Source organism: Haliaeetus leucocephalus, unplaced genomic scaffold (assembly GCF_000737465.1).
Source record: "Haliaeetus leucocephalus isolate CR32 unplaced genomic scaffold, Haliaeetus_leucocephalus-4.0 Scaffold140, whole genome shotgun sequence".
Taxonomy (NCBI): Eukaryota; Metazoa; Chordata; class Aves; order Accipitriformes; family Accipitridae; genus Haliaeetus; species Haliaeetus leucocephalus.
This window is the reverse complement of record NW_010972576.1, coordinates 15,060,017-15,074,643: the sequence shown is the minus strand read 5'-3', so window position 1 is coordinate 15,074,643 and position 14,627 is coordinate 15,060,017. Positions and strand designations below refer to the sequence as shown.

The 14,627-nt window shown below is 43.6% G+C and overlaps 2 protein-coding genes across 2 annotated transcripts in view; both read right to left on the bottom strand.

Moving 5' to 3' along the window:
• Positions 1-1,835: 1,835 nt before the first annotated feature.
• OSTC (oligosaccharyltransferase complex subunit (non-catalytic)) lies at positions 1,836-6,576 on the bottom strand. The gene is made up of 4 exons (XM_010586242.1): positions 6,131-6,576; positions 5,819-5,912; positions 3,981-4,178; positions 1,836-2,625 (listed from the first exon to the last, which is right to left on the bottom strand). The coding sequence occupies exons 1-4, from the start codon at positions 6,267-6,269 to the stop codon at positions 2,607-2,609; spliced, it is 450 nt and encodes a 149-aa protein (XP_010584544.1). The 5' UTR covers positions 6,270-6,576; the 3' UTR covers positions 1,836-2,606.
• Positions 6,577-10,988: 4,412 nt separating this feature from the next.
• The window catches only part of RPL34 (ribosomal protein L34), a 3,829-nt gene continuing 190 nt past the window's right edge, over positions 10,989-14,627 (bottom strand). Inside the window, exons 2-5 of the mRNA XM_010586241.1 lie at positions 13,790-13,863; positions 13,592-13,691; positions 12,732-12,835; positions 10,989-11,115 (exon numbers count right to left, since the gene is read on the bottom strand). Coding sequence (XP_010584543.1) covers positions 11,031-11,115; positions 12,732-12,835; positions 13,592-13,691; positions 13,790-13,854 — 354 coding nt within the window. The 5' untranslated portion in view covers positions 13,855-13,863 and the 3' untranslated portion in view covers positions 10,989-11,030. The remainder of the gene's footprint in view (positions 11,116-12,731; positions 12,836-13,591; positions 13,692-13,789; positions 13,864-14,627) is intronic.

Genomic DNA, 14,627 nt, shown 5'->3' with positions numbered 1-14,627 from the left:
TGATTCTGTGTTCTGTTCCACAATTTGCAGAAGTCTGGAAAAAGTCTTGGGGAAAAAAAAAGGAAACCAGAATGTCTGGTCTTTTTTATCTGGAGGTATTTTTCAGCTTAACTCAATTAAGCATAAGATCACTTGGATTGTTAAGGGTTCATATATATATATGCTAACTTCCAAAAGCTACACACGTTATATGTCACTTCCTGACTGAATTGACTAGGCATCATCACTCAGAGATTATACTGAAGCCTACAGAGGAGCCACGGATTCAGTATTTTGTCCAGCAAGAGAGCCAGAAAATCAAGAGGTCTACACTTCAGCCTGACTCTTTTCATTGCATTTGGAAATAGGCCAAACTTCTGTTTTTAATCATGGAAGGATGTGTTCCTATAAGCTCTGCTTTGCTTTTACCACAGTGTTTCAACTTTGTTTTTAATTTCCCACTGCACAATCTAGTTCAGTTCACCCTAGAAGATATGAGAACCAAACACAGACTGATACTGTCAGTAGTTACAGGAAGTTCTCTTTCAGTCACTGATGGATTCCTACTGCTATCCTAAACCGCTGTAGTAAAGGCCACCTGCTGTTAGCTATAAGGAACAGCAGACATTTACAGAAAATAATACCAGCCTTTCTTTAACTGAAAATGGGATTCCTATAATGCATAGCAATACCTCTTCTTTGCAGTTGATTTGACAGCGCTCAGTAGAAATTTCTCCTTCAGTGACCAAGAAGCCTCCAACCCACATACAAAATGAACCAATTTCCAGTTGTGCCTTCTGTACATCTTCCTACCCATCACACTCCTAATTCTGGGTGGTCTGTCTTCTGCTCTGCATTCATTTTCCTGTTGTCTCTGTGCCTCATGCTTTGGCAGAGGATCACACCAGATCTAGTTTGTAGCTTGTGACCAAACAAACATAAGGGATCATTCAATGTTGTTTGTTGCAGAGAGAGTCATCATCTTAGTTTTGCTCTCCTGAAACTATCTTCTACCTTACAATTTTAAGTCCGCTTTGTTTGTTCCAAGTTATGTCACCTTGCATGCAACAGTAATCAAGTGCATTTCATAGACCACAGGCATTCAACTATGCCATTAAAAGCACTGTTTAAGAGCATGCTCATTTAGAATCAGCTGCAAACTTGGAGGCTGAAGCTGAACTGCAGTGGGACAAGTACCGAGCCAGAGGAATCTTGATTATATTCAGTGAAGTGACTTTCAGGTTTGACTTCCCTCTCAGATGTATTAAAAAGTTGACTTACATATCCAGTTATTTACTTACATCATATCAATACTCCCCCCTGAAGGTGAGCATATGTCTCACCAAAACCAGAGTGATCAAAAGATAACCACTTTGAAAAGACTGGAAACTTTGCAGTTACGAGCCTCATAAAACAGCTTAAGCTACCTTAAATCTTAATAACATGTAAGATGAGCAAATGCAGAAGTCACATTGTACGTAAGAATGAGGGAGTGGAAGTGACATATCCTGAGGGCAGATGATTAAGAGCTAGCTCAGAAATTTGATTAAGTATGTGGAATAAACAACGTTTCTCACTGACAATTATTATACAGATGAAAATAGTGCTTCAAACAACATGGCTTTCAAAAAAGACATTTATGGAGATTTAGAGGGATCCTTCCCCCAGTACGCAATACATTACTTCAATGAAACACGATAGTAACATCCAATCTTTTAAAATGAAGACAAAATAAGTTGGAGCCTCACCTCTCACACAAAAAAGCAGCAGCTTCAGGCTACTGATAACAGTATGTCATTTGGATACAGTACAAGTTCATGGAAAATATGAGGTTTCTTGTCCCTGATATTAAAAAAAAAAAAAAAATCATTATCCAATAGTGAAAAATAAAGCTGAAATTATGTGGTCATGGTACGGTATGGCATCTCAAGCCTGGATGTAGAACAGGCCATGCACACAAGAAAGCTTCAGAAACTGCATAGAGTTCAAATAATTTTGTAGAAAATAAGTTTTATTTGGCTCCTTTCGTACACTTTTTCAAAAAGAAATGCACATTCATACAGTTTGCCTTTCCCAGTGCATGTCTGGATTTGCTCACATAGAGCCATTAGTATCAAGGCAAAAGGTGCCTTTGAAATCATTTCAGACACATTGTATTTTGACTGTAAAGCATCCAAAGTTATTAATTTTCTAATTATAACTTGGGAAGAGACGTTTTAGGTGTTTCTTCTCTGATTCACACATGTAATTGTCCCACACAGGGAAGAGGGGACAGACCTGCAACAAAGAACTGTCAAGCCAATGGCTAATACTTATTTCAGGTAGAGCTAAAGATAAGTTCTCTATTTCATACTGAGTTGGGATATAAAAAGAAAAACCCAGCTAGGTAACTTGCTCTTTTCAAAAGCTCTAAAACAGAAATGATAAAACATTGCTTCAAAACTACAAATCAGCCATTGGTAGTGAAAGTTTGTTTGCAGAGAAAGCACTCTTTCCCTAGTTGTTTCTTATAGCCAGGTCTCTTTCCTGTTGATGGTGACTATGGAATTTGTTTCTTGCTGCTTCTTCTTAAACACTTCATGAAGAGGAGTAAATTCAGCTTGGGCTTTCATACATCACAAGAGGTACTAACCCATCAAGTAGCCCCTACAGAAAAAATTTAAGTTAGAAAAAAAGTTAGCAAACACAGGCAGCCCTCCTCAAAAATCAAGAGAAATATGGTCTTAAAACAAAAACTTCAGACTGCCAAAAACTCTGCTAATCAAGGCTAATTAAAACAACAAATCCTGTCCAAGGTACAAACTGGCCTGCTTAACTACACACTCCTCCCTCAGCTGATTTTCTTCAATGAACACTGAAAATTGATTAGCCCATTCTCAATCTAGCTTTGGTAATTGTTTGGAATTTTTGAAGCCCAGGTTACACCCTACGAAAGGTTCTTTATTTGTACCCTTTACACAAACTACCAGTGTTAAGATATTCAGTATAACCCAACATTTTCTGACACTCAACACAACTCTGGTCTCTTTCTCTTCCATTTCTCTGAAACCCTGTTTCTTTAATGAGTTTAAGAAAAAGAACTGTTAAGACACATGTGTACTTAATGAAACAAGAAAATATAAAGCATCAATGAAGCAAGAAAATATAGAGCAGGTCCCTATCCAGCTACCTGCTGCCAAGGAACCTGTCACTTCTGTGCTATGGAACAAACTTTTTAACTACACTACAGAGGTTAAAAAATATATTTAAGAAAGAAGGAATGACTGTCGTTGTTAAGTCAACGCCTCATGGAGCTACTCCAAAAATTAACTACCAGTACCTCCAAACACCAGGTTCCAGCTATTCTAAATGAAATAGATGGACTGAGAAATAAAGAGGGGGTTGGAATTGAAAATCCTGCATTTGGATTTTGCATAGCCTCGAGATCTTTCCTACTTTTTGATGTGTGAATATAGACATATTAAAATGTCAAGTATATCGTATGCATCAATATTACATTCAGTTTTCCAGCAACAAAAAAACCCTGAGACATCATCTTCAAGACTGCTTCAGATGTTTCTGAACACTTGTACCGCTGCCATCAGTTCTTCTAGTTAAGATCTCTCATGTACACTGTCACTATAATGAACTCATTTGCCTTTTTTCAAGTTCTTTGACACTTGCTTTTTCCTCAAAGGCCTACCTTGTAATTACTTTTACCCGACCATTACATACTCAGTCTACCTTAAAATTAATTCTAAGTCAGACTCACTAATCATATCTTCTGACATACCAGGAACTGTCACCTTTTTTTTAACCACAGTGCAATCTTACAGTAGCTGGCCCCAAAAGCACCCCACCTCATTTGAGGTAGCTTGTTCCAAAAAAGCGTTGAAAAAAGCAACTTATAGCCAAGCTGCAGATCTTGACCATACCTCACTGTATTTTCTGTTACTCTTAAATTTAACAGAGACACACATGAGCCACGAAAGAGAAGAAAAGCTGAAAGAGTAATCACTTACGGCAATTTCATCCTCATGAAAACTCTGGCCATGAAGAAGCTCAAAAGCACGCTGACAAATCCAATAAAGAGCAAAAGAAACCTATTCAGCTTGGGGATATTTGGTGCATTGGATCGATCCAGAATTATGAATCCTAAGCCACCCATTGTGAAGAGGAAGCTGGATGCAAGCCCTTCCATAATATATTGTCCATTTACTCTGAAGGAAAAAAAAGGGGAGGGAAGGGAAGAAGAGAGAGTCAGAAAAAGATTAGTTTTAAAGAAACTTTATATTTCAAACCCCATGTACTCAACCTGCTTTAGCTGTACAAATTCAACAGGATGATTAACTTTGATGGCTGACTTTCTAACAAAAAGTAGGTATGGAAACTGACATTATGCAATTACATCAAGGCTTTAATATGCAATTTATCTCCGGGACTGATAGTCTGCAATGTGACCAGTCAAGCATACTAGTGGTTTTATACATAACACTGTATACTAATGGCTACCACACAAGCTCATCAGTTTTCAGAAATATCTGGTCTGAAGTAGCACCTGGTGTCACAGATGACTCGAGGCATGGAACCATGACCCCATGGCCACTGAGCTTTCCAAGTCTTATGTCCATCCCGATGTTTGCGCAGCAGTGCCTGAATCCTCATCTGAGTACAAATCCCACTCAAAGCACTATGTCAGCACATGAAACATCTACTGGTTCCAGCACACAGCAAAACCAGTTCTAGTCTGCAGTATATTTTGCTACCAGCTCGCTGAGCTTGCACATATCGATTGTGGGGACACAGCCTGAAAGTGCCCTGGCTCTCTGTCAGTCCACATGGCTGGACTTCCTTCTTACAAAGCTCAGATGGAGAGAGGGGAAGCCGAGATGCGGAAAGAAAGAATACTGCACCTGGATCATGAGCCTCCTGCTTCCCACAGTCACTGAACCTTTTTCCTATCCTTGTAATTAGCAATACTAGCAGCCTCATAAAATTGGCATGGATGAAACTACTGTGGACGCTAATACAGAAATGAAGATTATCATTATTGTCTCATATCCTGAAAACAAACAACTTCATCTTCTTTCATGTTGTTTTCACTGACTTCTACTAAAGTGCTATCAACTCCCAGCACTAGCCTGATTCATCTACACTGCAACAATCTAAGCCAGTCTGACATATACTACACCTAGTTCAAGTCAAAATCTGTACATGAGGCATGTCACAGACCTCACAGATTCAAAGAACTTTTTTGGTATTTAACAAAAACCATTATTTGTTTCTACACACATAAAAAACACAGTTACAAATGTAGATTTCACCCTCTTCGGACCAATTTGTTGCTAAGCAGTCTCTAGCTTATTTTCAATAATAAAAGCAAAAAAACTCAAAGACGACACTGTTGTTACACATTTGTAATTATGCTCCCCACCCTCAGACACAAAAGTCCCAATTATGTTAGAGTTTAAAAGACCAGAACCAAAAGTTTCACAAACATTATGTATGCTGCTATGAAGTATGATCAAATGTGTCTGCATCCGCTATAAAACTCAACTTCAATACCAAGGGTTTGGAAGAAAGAGAAGTACTGCCAGCTCAAATCTTTTTTCTTACCAGACTTTTCATTTTTAGAAGTTTTAGAAGGACTGAGGTTTTCTACTTCCATTGGTTTCAGTGCTACTTTTTTTTTTTTTTCAAATATTTGCAAACCAGAGACTGATACAGAACAGATCCTGCCTTGCACAGAGAGCTCCACAAAAAGGAGATGCACAGCTCTGTAAGCCGTGTTTATTCGCTTGCCCTTAAGTGTTTGCAGCACCTCACTTGCAGGGGCAGAGCCCCGCTCCTGCCCTCCTACCTGTACGCCAAGAAGGCCACCGGCCTCTGATGCCCGTGTTCGTCTGTCATCGACCCCACGCTGGGAGGTTCCACAATCACGTCGTAGATAATCCCTGTGGGGAGAAAAGCAAGCATCACCTTTGACGCACAGCAGCAAACAGCGAGAACTGCCCCGACGCCGCAGGGACGCTCGGAGCCGACCGAGGTTCCCGTTTCACGCCCTATTTGGAGCCGGACAAGGGGTCGGCAGCAGCAGCGGCTCTGCCACCCGGGGCAGGGGAAGAGCTACTCCGTAAGCGGGGTGTCCCGCTCACACCGGCCCCGGCCTCACCTCCGGTGATGAGGAAATAGGACACCACTACCAGCGCGTAAACGGTCATGGCCGAGGGCATGTGCACCCAGCTCGGCCGCTTCAGCTTGATGTTGGGGCACTCGAGCACGGCGAAGGGCAGGCGGTACAGCGTCTCCATGGCGGCGGCGGCGGCACGGCTGCTCCCTGCCTGGCTCGCCCCGCCGCGGCCGCCCTCCGCGACCGGACACGAAGGCGGAAACGGAAATTGGCTGCTACGCCCTGACAGGGGTAAATTAACAAATAACAAAAAAAAAAAAAAAAGGAAAAAAGCCAAGCTAATGGAACGACCAAAAGTTACGCCAAGGCGAGAAGGACAGACGTAAAGAGAGACCTTTTTGCTGCGCAAAAACCATCTGGAAACGCAGACCGCCCGCCGCCGCAGTCTCTAGCTCTTACCCACCTGCCAGGACCCAGCAGCACTGACGTGTCGGTGCTGGGTAACGGCGAGGAGCTTGGGGCGGGGCCGGGACAGGGGCGCGGGCCCCGCCCCCCGGGCTGGGCAGCCACGTGGCCGCCCCTGCCGGCTCCCGCCGCGCCGCGGGGGGCTGGCGGCCGCGGACACGCGTGTGCGCGTAAGGGATCGCCACCAGCCTCGCTTATGGCATACTTCCCACGGGCAGGTGCAGCACCGGCCCCGCAGCCAAGGCGCCGGCAGCGCTGCGGCAGTTTCCTGGCAGGGGGGAGGAAAACCCAGGCCCGGCGGGTGAGCTTGGACAGCCGGGCTGGGGAGAGGCAGGCCCGGGGAAAAGAACGAGATCCGGAGTCGGCCTCCCCCAGGTCCCTGTGTTTGCAGGGGAGCGGGGCTGGGATGCCCCTTGCCTGCACCGCGGGATGTGGTGTCCACCCTGGCCGGCAGTCGGAGGAGAGCTCAATGGCAGCACACGGAGAGCCGGGGGAAAAGGTGCATCAAACCAGTAGCTGCTGGGAGCAAGCGGGCATAGACCTGGGTGTATACAGACCATCCTACACACCCCTGTAAAAGTATGCGAACGCCTCGTTTGCCCAGGCTGGCAGCAGGGCCAACCTGCCACTGTCCTCAGCTCAGCAGAGGCTCGAGATGGAGAGAAGCACCCAGGCAACGCATCAGGGAGAAAAATTCCCTGGTTTGAGTGGAAACTTGTCTAGTTCCTCTTGCTTCGTGAACAGGGGCAGGGGAGAGCCCTTCCTGGAGCAGTTCTGTCTTCTCTGTACCTTTGTCTAAGCTGAGGTCAAGTCTCCTGACAGCATGGGAAGCGTTTCCTTCAGAAGAGGCACCTGACAGCCAGGGACTGAATCGGAGCGCTAGCTGAAGAGAAGTAACAGGTCCATTAAAAAAACCCAAACCTCAAACACCCATGACTGATGCCTTTCAGCAAATGTAAATTAACACCAGAGAGAGGCAGTAAAAACCATCTCGATACCAACCCCTCACTCCAGGTTATGCAAGTGTGTTTAAAAGCACACGCTCCAGGTGAACGCGCCCTGCCTCACCGAGCCATCCAGCCTACTACCCACTGCACAGAGGGCACCGGCAGCCCTGAGGGGTATAGTGCCCCGAACAACTGCCCCCATACCTATGCTGCAGCCATCTGCTCAGAGAAAAACTGTTTAAAAAATTAAGGCCTTATTACCATTTCACTGACACTTTTCCTAACGACTGCTTTTATTTCTGCCTACAGTGGTGATACCACTTCTCCTAACTCAGTTGCCTTTCAGTGCAATCACTTCATTTATAATTAATCATTTTCAGTCTTAGCCCTCCTGTTTGGAAAAATCTCCCTCTCTGTCTGATTTGCCTGTCAACAGAAGTTTATGACACTTCCAATTATTCCAAAAGTATTCTCCCTCCAGCTTGCCTCCTTTCCAAAAGCTCCAAGGAAAACTCTAATCTCACAGCTTTTAATGTAAAACAAGAGCACTTTGGGGGCAGGTTAGACACACCTGCCCTACTTGCCGCTCCTGCTTTAAAACCGGTTTCCCAGCATGCCAAAGTAATGAAGTTTGTACTAGCACAGTAAGGCAACAACTAATAAAATTTTAACCTGGTAAACTAACTATAGTAACAGCACCTAGAAATGTCACGGTACTAATGTTAGTCTTAAAACCTCCTTTAATTAGCTACAGCCTTTGGAACAAGTTTTAGCATAACCCGAGCTGAAGAGAAAGAAACGCTTCATACTTAAAGCTACATGAATTAGCTGCAACGTTTATCCATTTTGATTGACAGAATCATTTTAATGAGTTGGGACACTGCGACAAAATTCTTGGGAGATACAGCTCCTTTCACCATGCATGGTGTTAAGTCAGTTATCCTGGATGACAGCCATCTCCTGTTGTCAAACCCAGGAGGCACCAACAGCACCGCTGTGAGTTTGCAGGCAGTTGACCCAAAGTACCAGCTCGCTGCCACCGAGAGGGCAGGTCTTTCCATCAGCTCAGTTTTCTGTGATCTGTTTCTTGGCTGACTGTACAGCCTGACAAGCTTCAGAGCTAGGCATGGTGTGAACAGACAGCATAGAGTCAGGAGGAGGAATCTGAACACATCTCAGAGCCACAGCCTGAGCAGACTCCACAAGTGGTCTTAGAAACCTCTTCAAATGGCATCCTCACTGCTCCCAGTAAATCTGCGTGCTCAGTAATTATTTTTCCTCCTTCCTTATTGCGGTGGTGGAGCTCGCCACTTTTTGAAAAAATTGTTATCAGTTAAAATAGATACCGGCTTCTTGTCAGATACCGAGTAGTTCCAAAATTCAGAGCTGGGGGTGAGGAATAGCACTGCACTGCACCCACAGGTAATGCAAGAATTATCTCAAGTGTGTTAAAAGTACTCCTGGATAGCGTTAGAGGCACATTTACAGTTCTGTCTACAAAACAGATTGAACCAAAGCAGCAAAATGAGCTGTTGTGAAAATGAGTGGTTTGGACCGCTTTAAGAATCACCGTCAAGGGTGTTAGCAAAAAATGATTTAATAGGAATTTATAGAAGTGCGACTTCACAAAGTCCTATGGCAAGGTTCACTCTTAATACATGGATGAAACGTACGAAGGAAAATTAAGTTAGAATCAAACTAGAATGATTTATACAGAGACCGAAAATGCAAAAGGGTAAGAGAGAAACTTACATAGGAAAATTGAGTTAGAATTGATTTTTTGTGATTTGCACAGAGATCGGAGATGTAAAAAGGGGGGAGACCCTCCCCTCCTGTTGAGTCACAAGGTTCAGAGAAGACCCTCTTGCTTTCTAAACTCCTGATGGAGCTTAGGTGCGGCTGCATCCACTCCTAGTCCCAGACTTGGTCAACCGTTTATGTCTAAAGGGATTATGTGCGTAGCAGAACAGTGACTTACAGATTCAAAAGTGCAATACTTATACTATACTTGCTATCGGATCCCCAGCTCAATTCACATGCGCATGCTCACAGACTCCAAGATATATATATATATAAAAACCCAAAGGTATACCTGTTAAAAATTCCCCTTGAGTTCAGCAAAACGTTCACATCAAATGTCTCAATGTTTTCTCAACAGGCGACGGGTTGAGCCTCAAGGAGCAAAGGTTATCAGCCCAGGTCCTGTCAGCTTTTGGCAACAGTCCTCCAATTTTCACAAACTGGAGAGTTTGTGAGCTCTGAGAAGCATCCCCGTCAGAGAGGGACACTGGTTGCAGCCACTGTGGTCCAGGAGAGCTGAAAGGGCCTCATATAGGACCACTGTTTATAGGTTCACAAGATGATTGGCTTTAGTCATCAGCAAATTACTAGAATTCCAGGAACACTGGCACCGTTTACACAGGAGCTACGATTCAGATAAAGGAGGTTCCAAGGCTGTCAGGGAATGACTACGATTCAGATAAGGGATGCTCCAAGACTGTCAGTTATTCCTGCTCCTGTTCCCCACCTCCGCCAAGCAACAGGAGTCCTTGGTATGGTTAGTGCCACTCCCCACCTTAGCCATGCAAGAGTTCCTGGTACAGTCAACGGACACTTAACTGCCCAACTCATTACACAAATGCCAAGGCCTACCAGGAATTCCTGAGATTATAGAGCAGCTCGGGGTGTGTGCGTGGGGGGAAATACACCAGCACACAAGCCCATTTCCACTTTTAACAGTTACTTTTTACATTACCATTACATCCTCAGTGATAAACCAACAGAACTTTCGTTCAAGTTTCAATACCAGCGGCCTAAACCACTACTCTAAAACCTACTTCTGGAAGCCATTAAAGGTCTGTCCTAGCTGCACCCTGGAGCTCTGCTTCTATCATACCTCCAGCTCCTAACCCAGGAACAGAATACAACAGCTGCAGCTTTCTTCCAGGAGATCCAAAGGTAGCAGTATGCAACTGTCTGGTGGGTACAGCACTGGCTTTGAGAAGTAAGACTATTCCCCCTCACACCCCAAGTAATGGTAACTATAGCACATACTATTGAAAAAAAAAACCAAACAAAAAAACTCCACAAAACTACCTTAGGCCTATTCTAGCTCTCCTCTTCTTCATCTGACAATTTCTCTTCCAGTCTTTAGTCTTAAGTCTTCTTTTGTTTGCTTTTCTTTTTCAGATTCCTAACTTTATTCTGAGCCAAGTCCTCTGATGACTTCATACACAGCTGTTGCCATGAAAAAAATCTGCATTGCTCAAAGTTGCTCCAATCCCTCAACACGATTGTGAGACAGAGCCGGGAGTCCTGCTTAACCAGACCTCCTTCCACCTGCTTGATTTCCCTGTCTGCAGGCAGCGCAGAACACAGCATCGTGACTTATGGGGCTTGCTGCACCAAAACTCAATTCTGCATTATACAAGCTGTGAGAAGCAGCTCCTACCAGCTTTGACTAGCACATGGAATGACAGAACACAAGAAAAGTGGAGCTTTCATTTATTGGGCTGAAACTACAAATAGATTCACTTTGACTTCTGGCTCTGTGCTTGTGCCTTCAATACTTTCACAACGATCTTCTGCTCCTCAATAAGAAAAGCTCTTTTGATTCTGGAAAGGAGAAACAACAACTTTAGGACATGTATCTACTTAGGTGAAAACACAAAAATAAGATAAAGTTACAATTAGTTTTGCTGTCTCCAACATTCACTGCACGTGTTAGTTCCACAATTACATAAAAAGGGAAACCATTGATTTTTTTGTCAGCATCAAAACACAGGCACTGTGGCACTGTATGAATGTAGTGGTTTGGGGAAGAAGGCCTAGTGTGCCTGCCAATTTAGGGTGAGGGGCTCGTAGGCAAGCAAGGTAATACCTGATGGCTGAACATTGGAAAAATTACCACCTTCACTAACTTCAAAGGCAAAAAGCAAAATTCCTCACTAGCAAATTCATTTAGATGTTCTTAAAATCAGAATTGGTGTGACCAGTCATGGTCAGCTCTCTTCCTTAGAACTACAGAAAACTTTATGTGAGTCCAGTTATCAAAACAAGAACAGTTCCCCTATCAGGACTAAAGCTCCTTGCACATAAACGGGGAAAACTCTGGCAGGTCAAGTCATGCCTAAATACCATGTCTTCCAGAAATAATGGAAGGCCACCATGCAGATGGACCTATGCTATAGTACTCTCACATCAACAGCCTATTTGATGGTTTTGAGTTAAAAGCACAAATATACCATACACACTCTACCTCAAAACATTAAAATGCTATTCCACATGCATTTGGTATATATGGCTACTTTTGCAGTACTCAAAACCTACCAAAGATGCCTGAAGAGATGCAGGCAAAAAGCTGCCAACTGCAGGGAAGCAGGTGACTGTGTTTTTTGGTTTAGGCAGAATAAGGCATACTCATGTATTAAAAATGAACTACCAAGTTCATAAGTTTGGCAAAACACTCAGAAAAAAATTGCCTTTTAACACAGAAAAGTTATGTTACAGACCTGCAGTTGTAACAACCTGTCTTCAGTAGCACCTAATGCGATTTAACTTCGAACTCACACAAGCAAAAAAAAAAAATGCTGGCAAGATTCGCACTACAGATGAAATAACTGGCATTAGACTGCTGACTCCAGAGATCTGCTTTGATTACCATTCACAGAGATGACATATTCTTTATAATACACACTTTTTCCTCAAACTTGCCAAGAAGTATAGCATCTACAGTTGTTACACAGTAAAACTGGATTCAGTGAGGCCCAACAAAGGCCATCTTAAAGCTTCACCAGATAAAGATGCTTACTACACAACCAATTAGTATCGGAATCCCAAAACACCAGAAAGAAGCAAAAAGCTCAACTGATCTTACACTCATATCTTTGCATAAGACAAAACAGGACAACAGAAGAGAAAAATCTTTACTATGGGGGTTCAGTATAAAATATAAAAATCCAGAATGTTTAGCAACAAAGTAACAATGCAGTAAGAAACTATGAAGAACATAAACTCTCTACAGAGGAACTCCACATACAGTAACTAGCTCAAATCCAAGGGACAAGATCGCACACATCACTGCAAATGTGCCCCATGCTTACCCTCTCCATTTTACTACACCAATGTCTCACAAGTCTTCAAAGTTTTGGTCCACATTATGAAACACAGTGATATGTAAAAGTCTCATATGAAGTAACCTCAAGAATAAAGTTAGCTTTCTGTAAGCTTACCTGTCACGGACACACTTCGCACACATGGAACCCCCATAGGCTCTGCTAACATGCTTCTTTGTTTTTGACAGCCTCATAAGAACTTTAGGACGCACAGCACGAACCTACAGAAAGCAAAAATGAGAAGTGTATCATAAGACAGTAATTTTGGATAATGGCCATATAAAGAAAATTCACTTTGATAGTTTAAAAAAGCACCAACACCTGAAGTTGACTATTCAAGATGCAAAAAAGTGGCTGAAGTCGCAGCTTGTTCCTTCAGCATTCCTAAGCTGATCTTTTCATTCTACCACAGGGGTTCGCCAACAGATTCATTAAAAAATTGTTTATAAAAAGGTTGTTTTCCCAAGGGTAGGAACTGCTCAAAGGTTGACATTACTCAAGCATTCCCATCACTGCTAAGAGCAATGGCATTACACCAAGATTACACCACATTTTGGACAAAAATATAACGTGAAAAACATTCATTCATTTTTTCTAAAACTGGAAGTCAAATATGGCTTATAGCTTTTTTTGAAAGTCTACCTAATAGGTCCAATTTAGACTTTTAAACCTGCTACAGAGTCATCTCAGTCTAGCTCTAAAAATTTCAGCCAGTTACATCTTATAAAACAAAAAGGTTCAGATATAACAGCAATGAAAACAACAAGCATTAAAAAAGCACTTACTCTTTAAGCTTTCAAAGCTTATTTTACCAGTTAAACTTTACAACGTTTGGAGAAGAATATTTTAAAGAATGTTGTTCCAACAAGAATTCATCAATAAACAGGCATGTTGTATTACTTGAAAAGGCTCTTTGTACTGAAAAAACACTGCTGTAAGAAAAAAAACAACCCTATGCCAGTACAGCTAATACTTACACCACGAAGTCTTCCTGGGCATATACCACATGCTGACTTTGGTGCCTTCCCCACTTTCTTAGTGTAAAGGTAAACAATCCTGTTCCCGGGTGTTCGGGACCTAAGTATGGCAGAAAAATACTCAGTTAATGTAATAATCTAAACTTAAACTTAGCTTTCTTAAAAAATAAGTCTTCTCAGAAACTATGTCTTACTTACAGTCTGGTCTTGTTGGAAGCTGTGTTGTAGGACAACCTACGGCGGTAGGTCAGGCGCTGAACCATTTTTTACACCTAAATTAGTCAAAAACAAAGCAGCGCTAGTTTAAGGGCTCCATGTCCACATGTAAGTTCACATATCACAGCAGCACCTGCACTGAAGCACTGGGCCAGACCTGAATCAGCAGTGGCTGATTCTGTATTAGTATTAACAAAATTAAAGCATTTCCTCATCAATGACAGCCAACAGAACTACACTAAAAAACAACAAAACACGGGACAGTGGGTTGACTGGGATTTGCAATGAAGTTCGTCCAAACTAACTTGAACGCAGTACGACGTCGGGGTCTTGCCTGTATGATGTTAGCTCCCCTAAAACATTCTTAAAGCTTTAGCACCTGTGTATTTTCTCATCAACGTAAGCTTCGTTGGCAAGGCTGAAAACTTCCAGCCGAAGCAAACGCTATCTTCCCCCATCCCATCTGACAGCAAACTGCATCGGTCACACCCGAGGCCCAGACCGGGGCCTTCTCCGGGCCCAGCACAACGCGACGAGGGCAGCGACACCCGCAGTACCCGGCTTCCGCAGCGGCGCAAGGGAGAAAGGCCCCAGCGAGGCGCCGGCAGCCTTCGGAACCCCTCAGGGCAACCCGCCGCCGCCAGGGCTGTCACTCCTCGGGCGCTGGGCCGGGGGAAAGCGGGGGCCAGCGCAGCAGCCCCCGCCAGCGGCTCGCAGCGGCCCGGGAGACGCGGGCCCCTGCCGGGAGCCCCGCCGCGGAGGCCTGGGAAGGCCCAGCCTCTCCTCCGCGCAACTCTGGCCCCGCCGCCGGCCCGAGCGC

Coding starts and splice junctions, on each gene's coding strand:
- OSTC (XM_010586242.1), bottom strand. CDS start 6,269: ATGGAGACGCTGTACCGCCTGCCCTTCGCCGTGCTCGAGTGCCCCAAC. Junction 5,913..6,130: donor CTATTTCCTCATCACCGGAG/GTGAGGCCGGGG, acceptor TTCTCCCCACAG/GGATTATCTACGACGTGATT. Junction 4,179..5,818: donor GTGGCCTTCTTGGCGTACAG/GTAGGAGGGCAG, acceptor TTTTTCCTTCAG/AGTAAATGGACAATATATTA.